The sequence below is a fragment of the Homarus americanus genome, unplaced genomic scaffold (assembly GCF_018991925.1).
Source record: "Homarus americanus isolate GMGI-L3 unplaced genomic scaffold, GMGI_Hamer_2.0 scaffold13041, whole genome shotgun sequence".
Lineage (NCBI taxonomy): Eukaryota > Metazoa > Arthropoda > Malacostraca > Decapoda > Nephropidae > Homarus > Homarus americanus.
This window is the reverse complement of record NW_024749663.1, coordinates 684498-699135: the sequence shown is the minus strand read 5'-3', so window position 1 is coordinate 699135 and position 14638 is coordinate 684498. Positions and strand designations below refer to the sequence as shown.

At 46.8% G+C, this 14638-nt stretch overlaps 1 protein-coding gene across 1 annotated transcript in view; it reads right to left on the bottom strand.

Moving 5' to 3' along the window:
- The window catches only part of LOC121853706 (nuclear hormone receptor FTZ-F1-like), a 67088-nt gene that overhangs the window by 15503 nt on the left and 36947 nt on the right, over positions 1-14638 (bottom strand). The window contains 2 exon segments of the mRNA XM_042348042.1: positions 1-120; positions 122-276. Coding sequence (XP_042203976.1) covers positions 1-120; positions 122-276 — 275 coding nt within the window.

Here is a 14638-nt window from a genome sequence, read left to right as displayed (position 1 = left end):
CCATGGGGGACGGAGACGAGTCGGGCGATGACGTGGACGATGACAGGAAGGGACTCTGTATTTCTTCTTTGATGTGTACATGTGAGGGCGCTGAGGAGTAGCCCGGGGTGGAGTAGGTGATGGCCACACCGGAGGTGGTCGGGTGCCGGCCGCCAGGCAGGATCCCGGGATGAGACAGTTGTCGCTGTCGGAGCATCTGTAATTTTCGTGCTCGGTCCCTCTTGTACATGGGACCAAACTTATTCCTTCCTCCTCGCATACGGTCAGCACGAACAGCTGAAAGGAAGATAAAATAAGTTAATAACTTGAATAATTACATATTTCTGCAATATTACAATCACTGTTAACTTATTCTATAATACAACTTTTGACGTGATACCAATAGTCGCCACATACACGCGTATTGATACATAAATATTGTCAAGACGTGAGGCGTAAGTGTTGGGTACGGCAATTTAAGCAAGTCTCCCCTACCAGAGTGTGGTAGCAGGTACCCACGTGGTGATATATTCCCCCGCCGCCAACAGATGGCAGGCGTGTCTCCTTTTTATTGACAAGAGTCTATTCGTCTGGTGACTGTTGTGTTCTGAATGTTAAGACAGTACACTGGTGCTGAGCTTGTAAACAATAATTACTATAAATGTCGAAATTATTGCTACAAACACTGTAAATATTAATATAATTCAGGAAGACCAGAGAGGCGGGTTAAGCCCAGTAGTGCAGCATGGGAGGGGGGGGGAGGTCCTGTGGTAGGATGACGTGGGAGGCATTTCCGCAGCAGCACGATCAGTTAGTGTCCTGTTGGAGGAACACCAGCGAGCTACAAGAAGATCCACCAGCAACCAGAAGTACCCCTGAGTGGTCTGCTGGAGGAACACCACACACACCAAATTCCCCGCCTGCAAGCCGCCGCCTGGAACCAACTTTCACCTGCGCCACACTTACGTAATGCGGTGGTGGTATCGTAACAACAAAGAAATTAATTCCAGCTGACAAAATGCGTCATCGTAACGCACGCCAGATTTACCAGCTCGCAAAACACACATCAACAAGTACTCCGTCATCACAGGTATATAAAAAAAAATAAAAAATAAAATATATACATCACTCGTTTGCTTTTCATAAATCTCGTCAAAATGATGAGTGAATATGCAATCATGTTTGATGTGGGACTTTCCGTCATTGTGGTGGTAATTAGCAGTGGAGCAGAAACACTTACACTACCTGGCTGTTCTAAATTATCTCACAGTTTGTTGGTGCTCACCTGGACCTTCTAAGACACAGGTGTGATTTGCTATAAACTTTTAAGTGTCGTTCAAGGAGTTCGCTGAGTAATGTTAACATGTAATGGTAGCCTTGAGTACTACTAAAACAATGGTAACCTTGAGTACATTTGACGTGTAATGGTAAATGTAAGTATTGTACTGATAAATTGTAACTTTAAACTTTGTGTACTACTGAAATAATTGTAACCTTGAGTACTGAGAACTTATAACGTAAACATTAAGTGTTGTAACTCTGAGTACTATTAATTTATTATTGTACTAATTCTCTTGTACTGAGTGTATGCGAATATTGGCATACCTGAGAATCTGATCTGAAAGCCTGGCTGGCTGTCTGTCTGTCTGTGTGAGCCACGCCCTACAGTCTGGCCACCCCCCTCCTCTATCCTACTCCCCATTTCTCCCTTCTTCTCCAACCACCCCCCCTCCTCCCTCCCTTCATCCACCCCTCCCTCCCCCAACTCCAGTAATTACTGGGAATATACTAAGACCCCAGGAAATGCCTCTCAATTACCATCACCGTCACTCCCCCAACACTTGCCTCACCCCCAACACCTGCAACACTGGTCACTCCCCCAACCCCTGCAACACTGGTCACTCCCCCAACACCTGCAACACTGGTCACATCCCCACACCTGCAACACTTATCACACCCCCACACCTGCAACACACAAACAGGAAGGCAACAAAAGCAACAATAAAAACAGTGAAAAAACAAAAAAAGATAAACAATGTTAACATGAACATCGATTAAATCACCAGCTTCAACATCAGTAATATCAACATCGACTCTCAAGATCAACTGTACCCTGACGCGGCGTGAGTTGGGTCGACAATGTTGTAATGAATATTAAGTGTAAGTGTAGCTGACCTGACCCTGTGACCTCCTCGACAACACACAAACACATCCCCCCTAAATGATAATGATGATGTACACGTCTTCAATTTCTTGTGAAACAACCCAAAAAGTTGTTCACATGTTGTGAGGTTTACACACACACACACACACTGGCTGACGAGTTATAAATGGTTTGTTTTGTTTACTTCTTGCCACTTCAGTAAGCAACACTAGTTTTTACTTCGTCTTGTGTAACACACACACACACACACTTGCACCCAAACGCAAAAATATTAAATATAAAATTCTAAACAAAATCATGTCAGTGTTGTAAGGTGAGCGACGAACAGGTGTGAGGAAGGGGAGGAGGAGGTAGGCAGGTGACAGTACTAGGTGATATGTGAGTAGGGCGTGGTGTGTGTTGCAGTGGTCAGGGAGAAGGGCGCCACCTCTGACGAAATGATAGGGGAGAGTGGACACCGTAGAACCAGAGGTGGAGGGAGTTGTTGTTAGGCCAAAGATTGATGTTGTGGGATTGAGTAATTGACGTAGCAGGACCTGGTTTTTGCTGAGGTTGACAGGTTGTAGGAGATGATTTTACGAGTTACTGGTGTAGGCGCGGGCGGGGGTACAGAAGGAGGAAGAGAGAAGTGGGGGAATAACGTAATGAAAAATAACGTAAACAGAGAATATTTTATAAAAGAAAACGGCGAATATTTCGTAAGAGAAAACGGCGAATAATTCGTAAGAGAAAACGGCGATTATTTGAACATTAGCATCACCACGAAAAATAATATGCGCTAAAAAGAGAGAGAGAGATAAGATAAATGAGTGACAAGTGAATTATTTAACCAAAAGTACGAACTATTGTTTTTTTTTAAGACGGTAGAGTAAATGGTCTGGAACACTTTCACGTAACAAAACACCAACATAATGCGTCCCAGTTGTAGGGTCTCTCTCTCTCTCTCTCTCTCTCTCTCTCTCTCTCTCTCTCTCTAAATAAATAAATAAATAAATAAATAAATAACAGTCAGTGTGTGTCTGAAAGCGGCAGCACCACCACCTCTTGTAAGCCACTCTACGGCAACCACGGGGCATGTTCCTCAGTTAACTGGCCCCACCCCAACAGTAACCTTTTACCTCTCTCTGTCGACACACACACACACACACTTTATATGTGCCAGTAAGACTTTGACTGTACTGTTGGGAATGCAACAGGTGGCCACGCAGAACATTACCCTTGTATCTTTGGCCACACCACTAAAGCATTCTTACCACAATGGTGTTCCACTGGACACTCTGGTGTACCCCTGGCCATTCTAGTGTACCCCTGGCCACTTTTTGTGTACCCCTGTCCACTTCTTGAGTACCCCTGGCCATGGGAGGGACCACCAGGTGCCAGAAACTGGAGCGACTATGCCTGGCTACGAGTGACGTGAACCAAGTTTTGCTGCAAGTGACATTAAAATTTTTTCCTCTTCCGAGTTCCGCCAGACGCTGGTGATTCATACTTACCTAAATTGTCTCTTGGGCTGTGTATACCTTGTACTAATGTTGACAGTTTACTTGGCTACATTCTTCAGTGTTAGGTTACGCACACAATATGTAATTCCAATCGAGTATCCCTTCATATTAATGTTTACAACTACATATGCTAAATTTAGTACATTGCGCTACATCAGTCAATTACGCTACATTTACAAAATCTAACTCCACGTATGTTACTTAATCAAGTATATACGTAAGCACGAGTCCTAGATAAGGGGAAAGTCATACAAAAAAAAAATACAATATGACTTTGGTATATAGTCATGTGGATGTTGAGACCAGATGAAATAAGATAAGCACTTGTGTTATAGTGAGTGAGACGTCATAGAGTCCCCCCCCAAAGAGCAGTAAGTTGAGTAAATGTCGATCCCACAGCTGGTGCCTCTCTCTCTCTCTCTCTCTCTCTCTCTCTCTCTCTCTCTCTCTCTCTCTCTCTCTCTCTCAGTGGATGTTCTTCCTGCCTGTATGTCTGTCTTTGTCTTTGTCCACATACCTACCTCTCTATCTGACTGTCTGTCTACCAAGCTTCCTGTCTATCTGTTTGCTTGTTTCTCTTCTTTTATGTTTGTCTGTCTGCCTTCCTAGCTGCCTGTCTGCCTTCCTAGCTGCCTGTCTGCCTTCCTAGCTGCCTGTCTGCCTTCCTAGCTGTCTGTCTGCCTTCCTAGCTGCCTGTCTGCTTGTATCTGCCTTCCCATCAAAATGTTGTTGGTCACTTCCGTCTTGCCTACCGCCCATTGTTTCACCGCCCACACAAGGTTAATTCTCCCACCCACATCCACCCTCCCTCACCCCTCACTACTCTTTACTGCGGTGATGATGATGGTGATGATGAGGGTGATGGTGATGCATAAAAAGTCCACAATGTCGTTAGGGAGATTACTACCAAGTGACGTCATTCCCTATATGCCCAATAGTCGTGCCTCTACCAAGGACAGTCCACTGCCTTCGTCAGAGCATCTTTGCTGTTGTGTTGTTTACCAAATCAACTCAGGTGTAGGCGAGAGTCCCGACAGGTGAGTCTCCTTCTGAATGACAATTAGTGGTGGCACTTGCACCTGCCGTCGACCGGAACTCAGGTAACGACCATTCCCATCATTACCCGCACCAAGTATTCCGGTTAACTTTTTTTTTCATTTCCGTCATGACGTGTGCGACAGGACTGGTGGTGTGGACCGACCAGCGCGATAATATATTCAAAAGATAATGTGAGGTATGTTAAGGATGCTCAGGTAGTGTCTCCAGGACGGCGGTGGGTACTGTCCCTCGCTCAGGTGTGGCCAGTTCTCGTCCAGGAGTCGAGGATAATGGCTGGAGTGTTGAGACAAATCCTACAGAGGCGAGTCCTTTGTTTCACCACGCTCGTCCTCTGATCTTATACTCTCAAATGTCAGACTCAGAACATGGTCATTTCTATACTCAATCTTATACATAACTATCAACTATAGTAGGATCACCTGAAGATTAGCCCCCTACGTTACCTTGGGGGTTAGGTTAGCTTAGGTTAGGTTAGGGCTAATCTTTATATAATTCTGAGTTGAGGAGCGACACTTAGACGTGGTGAGGGTCATGTGTGTGTGTGATGCCGACAACAACAACATAAGCGAGACAGAGCGCCGGCGTCACCACAGAGGGGCACACAGCTGAGTCCCTCCACCCATCACAAGCACCGCCGCCCCACCTCACTTTATACGCGATAACCAGGAATTACCGCCCCTTTATTTTCTTAAACTTATTATTATTTTTAAATGGATACTTTTTTTTTTATGGCTGACAATGACCTCTTGATTTATTCTTTTATATTCATGTTTCAAATAAGAATATACTGTATTAGTGACACTGATTACACACACACACACACACACACACACACACACACACACACACCTTAACTGGCTAAAAGTCATCAAAATACGACTGTGATGAACCACTGCAATAAGTTGTGGAGTGTCATAAGCCTGTAGGTCATATCAAGATGTTATTCTCAAGGTCATCCTCGGAGATAAGGCGCCGACCTGTGTCATCCTCGACCACAACAACCAGGTGGTGAGGCACTCGTGAAGAATGTTTGAGTGTGTTAAGTCTTACCTTGTCCTTCACTACATTATACACCACCCTGTAGAGTGTCCCAGTACCCAGCAACCATAACATCACACTACACCACATCACCATATCATCATTACCACCACCATCATCATCATCATCATCATCATCATCATCATTATCACCACAAGCAACTAATGGGTTACTATACCGTAATACGATCATCATAGCACATCATAGTCACTATCACATCAGACACTATCACTCACATCACAGCTCATCACAATTAATTCTATCAACTTCACATAATAAGATAATTACAACATCACTTTTCGTACGTGGTCAAGTTAAGGGGCTGAGATGGTTAAACATTTTGGTCAGAGTTTAAATAATCTCCAGTGAAGAGAGAGAGAGAGAGAGAGAGAGAGAGAGAGAGTCACGTGAAGATTAACACCCCCAGTTTATTTCACCTGATGATTTAACACCCAATTGTTTATATAACCAATCATATCTTCACTAGTGTAGCGTGTATGATGGTCCGTGTGTAGGGTATGTATAACCTATCTGTATAGCGAGTACAGTGTATGGTGAGTAGTGAATGGTGAGTACAGTGTATGGTGGGAGTGCAGTGTATGGTGGGAGTACAGTGTATGGTGGGAGTACAGTGCATGGTGAGAGTACAGTGTATGGTGAGAGTACAGTGTATGGTGGTGAGTACAGTGTATGGTGAGTACAGTGTATGGTGAGAGTAAAGTGTATAGTGAGAGTACAGTGTGTAATTGGTGGAAATGGTGTATGGTGGGAGTACAGTGTATGGTGGGAGTACAGTGCATGGTGAGAGTACAGTGTATGGTGAGAGTACAGTGGATGGTGGTGAGTACAGTGTATGGTGAGTACAGTGTATGGTGAGAGTAAAGTGTATAGTGAGAGTACAGTGTGTAGGTAGTACTGCATTTAGCTGGCATGAGGAGAGCGTCACTAGGCACTGGTCACACTGAGGCGGCTCGTCCAAATAATACCTTGTGTAAGCCGGGGTTGTCTCCCGAGGCTGGGGAGTGGCCAGTGTACCACGCCCCTGGAGGAGTGTGTGAGGTGCAGTAGACTGAGTGTGGTGGAGTGGGTGGTGGTAAAGGTGGGCGGTGGGTGATGTGCAGAGGGAGAGATGGGTGGTGGAGGTAGAGGCGGATGGGAGATGGGTAATAGGTGGTGGTAGGCAGGTGGGTGGTGGTAGGCGGGTGGGTGGTGGTAGGCGGGTGGGTGGTGGTAGGCAGGTGGGTGGTGGGCGGGTGGGTGGTGGTAGGCAGGTGGTGGAGGCAGTGGGTGGTGGTGGCAGGTGGGTGGTGGAGGCGGGTGGGTGGAGGCAGGCAGGTGTGGGTGGTGTGGTGGGTTGGTGGTGGTAGGCAGGTGGGTGGTGGAGGCGGGTGGGTGGCGGAGACGGGTGGGTGGTGTTCACAAAGACATGCTGGCGTCACTACATACTCCACAGGCTCCAGTAACCACAGGTATCTGTAGTGCTCCACCTTACTGTGTCGTCCCCACCATTGTTCCCTCTTACTCACCATGCCCTCTCCCCCCTTGTTAGACCCTCACTACCCTCCCCTGTTAGACCCTCAACTACCCTCCCCCCCTTGTTAGACCCTCAACTACAGCATCATCGTTAGTGTTATCTTTATCGCTGTGACATAAACACTTCGGGAATAATTTGGTGCAGAAATTAAGATTAGATTTTTGGTCTTTGTTCGCTGATAAGGAGACAAGTTTTTGAGTGCTAGACTTCACTGTCAAGTTATCCAAGTAAGTTCACTCAACACTCCTACTTAACTTCAGTTCTTGCTGGTAATTTTCAACAAGAAGTCATTTGTGTGTCAGTAAACACTATCAGCGGTGAGCACGACAGCAATTAACCTTTTAACACGAGGCGGGTTTGAGTCCGCCACGAGACAAGTCACTGTGACATTGCAATAAAGGAAGTCAAGTTCGTTATTACTCGGGTGGGTGACTGAAGAGCTCGTCACTCAGGGAAGGTTTGCTCGTTGTATCGTATAATGAGTATGTTGGGGCCAGGCACACCTCACCCTCACCCCGGCACACCCACAGAGGCAACCACCGTCCACAACAACACAACCACAGGCAGCATCAAGGTGATCACAGTGCATGATGCAGCTGTCAACACTAATACACTGTAAGAGGTAACATTAAGAATACACACACACACACACACACACACACACACACACACACACACACACACACACACACGTCAACATAAACCAGCTGACCTCCAAATTAGCGGAAGTAAGGCGAAGTCATGAGTCTCCGCTTACCAGACCACTACAAAGTTCTCCGTCATCCATGTAACCAGTGAGGCAGAACACCCTCCCCTGCAGTGCCTTCAACAGCCTCTCTCCATCACCAGAACGTGCACAAATATCCCACACTCTCACCACAGCGAAAAAGGATCCCAAGATAATGCGGCGACCATAAAGCGACTTCCTAGAACCTCTGAACTACCGTATGCTCGGGAGTTTCAGGGCCAAGACGAGGGATCCGGAAATGCGTGGCGAAGTTCAGTCGAGAGGCAACAAGTGGATGGACGATTCCCTGGCCACGACACCCAGGCCATCTCATTACGGAGGAGGACAACAGGTGAAGCTTTATTTCAGGAAACTCACAATACCCACATAAAAAAAAAATAAATAACTGAAGGTCCCCCTTCCCTCTCCCCCTCGTCCTCCACCAATGGAAGGTAATCCTTGACATTTCTTTCTCGATTCACTATCATAAAAACCTCTTTCTTCTATACATTCCATAAAAAAAAACTGCTGGAATGTAGATAATAAAGTTTCTCAGACAAGCACGAAGGAGTTTGTCACTATAGAGGCGGTATAAGAATGGTGTGAGAGCAAAAGCCATAACACTGTATGCTGTAATGATGGCGCCCTCCCAAGGCTACACAGGAGAGAGAGAGAGAGAGAGAGGCACGTTTATGAGTCAGGTACACACGTACACCAAGGACCCAGGATGAGGAAGGAGAAGGGGAGTCTGAACAAGGCGGCAGAGACGACTGATAGCACGTGGTAGACAGGTATGATGACAGGTGGTAGATAGGTATGATGACAGATGGTAGACAGGTATGGTGACAGGAGGAAGGAAGAAGGAAGACAAAGGAGTCGGCTGTGTAAGAGATGACAGATGCACAAGGAAGAAGAAGAATTGAGGAACGGGTAGCGGTGATAAGGACACGTACATGAGGGGAGAACACGTACATGAGGGAAGAACACGTACGTACGTACATGAGGGGGGAGGACAAATACATGAGGGAGGCACAACAGTACATGAGGGGGAGGAACGTACATGAGGGGGACACGTACATGAGGGGAGGAACACGTACATGGGGGGACACGTACATGAGGGGAGGAACACATGAGGGGAAGAACACGCACATGAGGGGGGGCAGGGACACGTACATGAGGGGAGGAACACGTACATGAGGGGGGGCACGTACATGAGGGGGATGAACACGTACATGAGGGGGAAGAACACGTACATGAGGGGGAGGGGCAGGGACATGAAGGGGGGGAAGAGGAGGGGGAAGGCAAAGACAAGGGTGTGTAGGTACATAAATGGGGTGAAGGAGGAGTGGTAATGGGGATGGGGGGGGGGCAGACCTATGATAGTAGCTGACGTATATACCGGATGTTGCTGATCTACACACACACACACACACACACACACACACACACACACACACACTAGTAGACGAGTGTTCCAAAATTACTATGTCGCGGTGGTAACTCCTGCCTCCCACCTAATGAGTCTCCCTTGTGTAATGTCGTAATTTCCGCGAGTAAAGGTAATAATGAGATATAATTAATGTTACTGATATTCAACAGCACTATCATATGAGATACCTTTTATACTCGTCCAGCATGAGCGATCCCCATCACCCCCTTCTCTTGACTAGCAGGCGTTAGTACCCCCCTCCCTCACGGCCACACACTACCTACTGTTACGACAGCTACACAGTTTTACAGCGACATTAGTCATTGTATTGTTCTTATGATACGGCAAGTTGTTGTCATCCTGGAGTCGGGGACGTATTTGATGCTGTCTGTCGAGGTTCACATTTATGCTGGTGCAGCAACCTTCTGCCACAGCGCTGCCACTGGTCTGCCACGCACTGTGAAAGGATGGGGACTGCACGTTATCAGACAGCTAGACAGCAGCAATGTAACAATGTAACGGCTAAGACTACGAGGGTACTGCAATAGTCAGTGGCAAGAAAAGACTTCAACAAAGCTGCAAGAGAATAACTACAAGAATCCGATGGTACAGTATCAGCTACTGAAATGTACGTGCAGACATAAGACCTGCTATGATAGCGGTACTAAGCTCCACAGACAACAGGAAGCTGGTCTATTGGTGACATTGTTAGAACACGGATAGCAGAGGGCAGGGGCGAGGATTGCAGGGGCACAGACAACAGGGCGCCGGAGAACGGACGGCAGGGCGCCGTGGCACGGACTTGTTCCCAAGAGGAGGAAGAGTGGAAAGGTTCCTCGGAGTGGTAGAGCTCCAATAGTCCTAATAAAACTAATTATATTCAGTCAGTTTCTGATTTTTTTCTTTACAAACAACTTTCCACAGCAGCTTTTGTACACAAACATCATTATTTACCATTTGTCTGAGGTAAGAGTTGATTAACGGACTTAATTTACGAAAATATTCTGGATATCGCAAGAGCGTCATGCATCTGGCGTCTGGAAGTCGACGAAGGCCAAATGTTGACATTTTGTTAGACGCATTCAGAGTTAACGGGACTGGATCTCACAACACTTGTACATGTGTTCCTTATTACGAACCCTCGTTGTTAACTGTCACCACTGTTCAATACGGAACTGTTTTGTGTATGAAATCACAGTGCATGATAAATGTGAATCCGTTAATGTGGATGAGAGGTTGGGCAAAGAGGAGCGCCTGTGAGTGGGACTCAGCAAGACTGGTGGTCCTTGGTGGAGCTGAGGCCAGTACACCAAGACTGACCTGAGCATCCTCCGAGTTGAAGGTTAGGGAAACCCCAAACAAAAACTACCGTACCACTACCCAGCGGCCTCGCTACCACACACCACATCTCGCCGCTTCTCACGTAACTCCAATACGTACTTCACAGTCTTAGATTTTCCAAGTGAAGCCCAACCAGTGGTCCTCACAGCAGTCTACAGCTGAGAATCACGAAAAATAATTATTTCCAGGTTCCACAATGTAAATGTATTCGCCATAACTTTAAGCCATTAATCAAATACTGTAGAGGAATATTGTACAATTCCCAATCAATACTACACGTTCGTTCAGTTAGATTCCTATCTACTCTGCATTGAAATCCCAGACATAGCCGCCACAACTCGTAACGCTCTCCGGCAGTTAAGTGACTCGTTCCATTATCTACCTCTCAGCTGGTCAGTCTCAATACCTCGTTCCCCTAACCACATAGCTTCTTATTCACCGACCTGCCTCGCTTATCATTCCTAACATTAAGTACCGTCAGCGCTGCCACAACTCAGTGCAGTGTAGTTGCATGTGAGGGAAGCTGGTGTAGAGCCCGGAGGCACCTGACCCTCCCTCCTGCCTACTTACCGTCTAGCCGTCCCCAGACTTCCCCAACCCACACCACCAAGCTACAAAACCCACGTCTAAACTGCACACATGAGAACAAATTTAACAACACCTGAAATACACGAACTACACAATAAACAGACGGATTTACTGTTAGGTGTCATAAGAACTCATTTGATAACTGTTAAGAGTTAGATGAAGAAGAATTTACTCGTCTGATACGGACTGTCAAGTTAAGGTGTATTTATACTGTGATATTTACATCTCTAATGCAGGAAGAGACTGAGTCCTACGAGCAGAAAAAATCCTAACTGAAGACAAGGACAGGCGGGAGTGACCGAGTGAGTGTGAGGAAGACAGACAAAGAGACAGATTCTTTAATAATTCCAGGTAGCGTAGTGTACAGGTAGTGATGATGGATGTAACTTGGCGCTAAAGGATCACCCCGTCCTCTGGTGGTGTGTTTGGGCGACGACAACAACCACATGAACCAAACTTCCGGTCTTATAGAGTCAAGTGATGGATGAGGCTTATGATTATATGGACGGGCTGATGGGGAGAGGTGGAACTCAGCCGATACACACAAGACCAAGCCGATACACACACACACACACACAAGATCAGCTGATACAAAATACATTATTACACGATCAATATGACAAACTCACATGCAATAAGAGACATTGAACTTATAAACATTTTGATGGTTAAGTAAAGATATACAGGTAACTAAGATGGATATACCGATATGCTCTACTGATAACATATCGCTAAAATTAAAAAAAAACAGAAATTATAGGTTAAATACGACTCGCTCAGGTCCTCCCTCGTGTTAGGTTAGGTGAGATTAAGTGAGGATCCAGCGAGTGGTTTGGATAGGTTTGTGTCATTAATTGGGGTCTCTCTCTCTCTCTCTCTCTCTCTCTCTCTCTCTCTCTCTCTCTCTCACTCTCATATTACACCTCCGTCACCCTTCACCTGTATTGTCCCATTCACAACGGCAACATCCTCACTCATCCTCTTCTTTAATCTCTCTCTCTCTCTCCCTCCCTCAGTTCGCCATTTACCTCCATAGCTAACGTTAAAAAAACCTGTTCGCGAGTGGACACAAGTGAAAGGATGTGGAGGCGTTAAGTCCTTCCTTCCCTCTCTCTCCTCCGCACAACCTCTCTAACCTGCTCATCTCACTCATTCACCATCTTTCTCCAAGCTTGTGTGTCTCACTATCAACCCTGAGAGAGAAACGGGATCTTTCTAGTGATATTTCTCAAGACATCCGGGTGAGAGTGGTGGTGGTGGTGGGTGGTGGTGGGTGGTTGCAGTGAGCGTGAGTGGTGGTGGCAGAGGTGGCCGCCGCCCTTGTCTAGAAGCTGTGTAGGTAGTCATATGTGTGAGAGAGAGAGAGAGATTCACCACCACGTGCCGCCAGCTCTAGAGGCACCGTAAAGATATAGTACCATTCATGTGTTAATTCCCTCTCAAGTCCTCCAGGTAGAGTAGGTTAACGAGTACAGGTAGATGGAGTGTGTTATAGGGAGTAGATGGAGTGTGTTACGAATACAAGTGGATTAAAGTGTGTTGAACGTTCACACGGCTCAGGTCTCACTTACAGGACATAACAAGAAAATAACGACACAGAAAAAAAGGTGACCAGACCGTGGGTGATGCAGCTCCTCCTCACCTGCCGCACCTCCTCCACCACCACCTTACTTGCCGCACCTCCACCACCACTTCATCTGCCGCACCTCCACCACCACCTCATCTGCCGCACCTCCTCACCTGCTGCACCTCCACCACCACCCCACCTGCCGCACCTCCTCCACCACTTCACCTGCTGCGCCTCCACCACCACCTCACCTGCCGTCTCAAGTCACCCGTGAACGTCGAAAGGAACCGAGACTAGACCACATACCTTACCTACTCCTCCACCCGCCCAGTACCTACCTCCACCCATTATCTCTTCCTCCACCCATTACTACCTCCTCCACCCTCTATCACTACCTACCTCCACCCACTCCCTCCACTTAATTAGAATGGCATTAGGAGTGATTATAAATGTTGAGCGCTGAAGTGTGTGTGTGTGTGTGTGTGTGTGTGTGTGTGTGTGTGTGTGTGTGTGTGTGTGTGTGTGTGTGTGTGTGTGTGTGTGTGTGTGTGTGTGTGTGTGTGTGTGTGTGTGTTGGACCTTGTTTCATCTTATTTACTCAACATTCATGACTCACCACCAAAACACTCCGCCTGATCAAAACAATCATCTTCGTCTTCTATAATATTAATTCTAAAACCAAAATATTTATATACAACAGGAATTCAAGGCTGAGAGTAATGGTGCAACTGTTTATGGTGTCAGTTTATTTATATGGCAGGTGTAAAGGTGTTACGCAATATACATGTTAAGTTTATATAGTCGGATAGAGTTGTGTGTGTGTGTGTGTGTACAGTTACAGAGACAGTGTGTACTATTTATTTTGTTCTCTGACACCTGGTTACAGTTTGTGTTGGTGGTGAGTACTGTACTGTAATTCAGGGTGACGTTACGGATTTGTGTAATTTTTTTTATACATTTGTTATTCTCTCTCTCTCTCTCTCTCTCTCTCTCTCCCTCCTCCGACCTACTCTCCCTCCTCTGACCTACACTCTCTCCCTCCTCCCCACAGTCCCTCCTCTGACCTACACTCCCTCCCCCCTACTTACACAAACCTCACAACGTAATCAACACCCACACACCTCTACCTTCACACTGTGTACTGGGCGTCACAACAGAGGTTCTCCTCCACTAACTATGGACCAACAGGTAATGATTAGTTTACCTGGCGTTTGCCTGGCCTCGATACCAGGGGCTCATGACAACTACAGGTACCAAGTTTGACTCCAGTGTGTGTGTGTGTGTGTGTGTGTGTACCTACGATGACATAATTGTGGTTAAGGTGTGTAAGTAATATAATGAAGGTGTGGAGGGGAGGAGGGAAGGTGTGGATGGAAGGGAGGGTGAGGAGGGAAGGTGTGGAGGGAAGGGAGGGTGAGGAGGGAAGGTATGGAGGGGAGGCACTTTGGAGTAGGTGTGGATCGTCGTATTGTACTAAGGAGGTGAGGGAAGGAGGTGTAGGAGGGAGGGGGAAGGAGGTGTAGGAGGAGGGAAGGAGGTGTGCAGCCGTCACGCTCAGGGGTTCACGTCAAGGCCTCACCCCACCCTCCCTCCTTTTCTCCCCACCCACATATCTCTCCCTCCCTCCAACACCACCCATTCCTCCCTCACCACACATACACACACACACACACATGCACCTTGAACAAGACCTTTAAATTAAGTACGCAG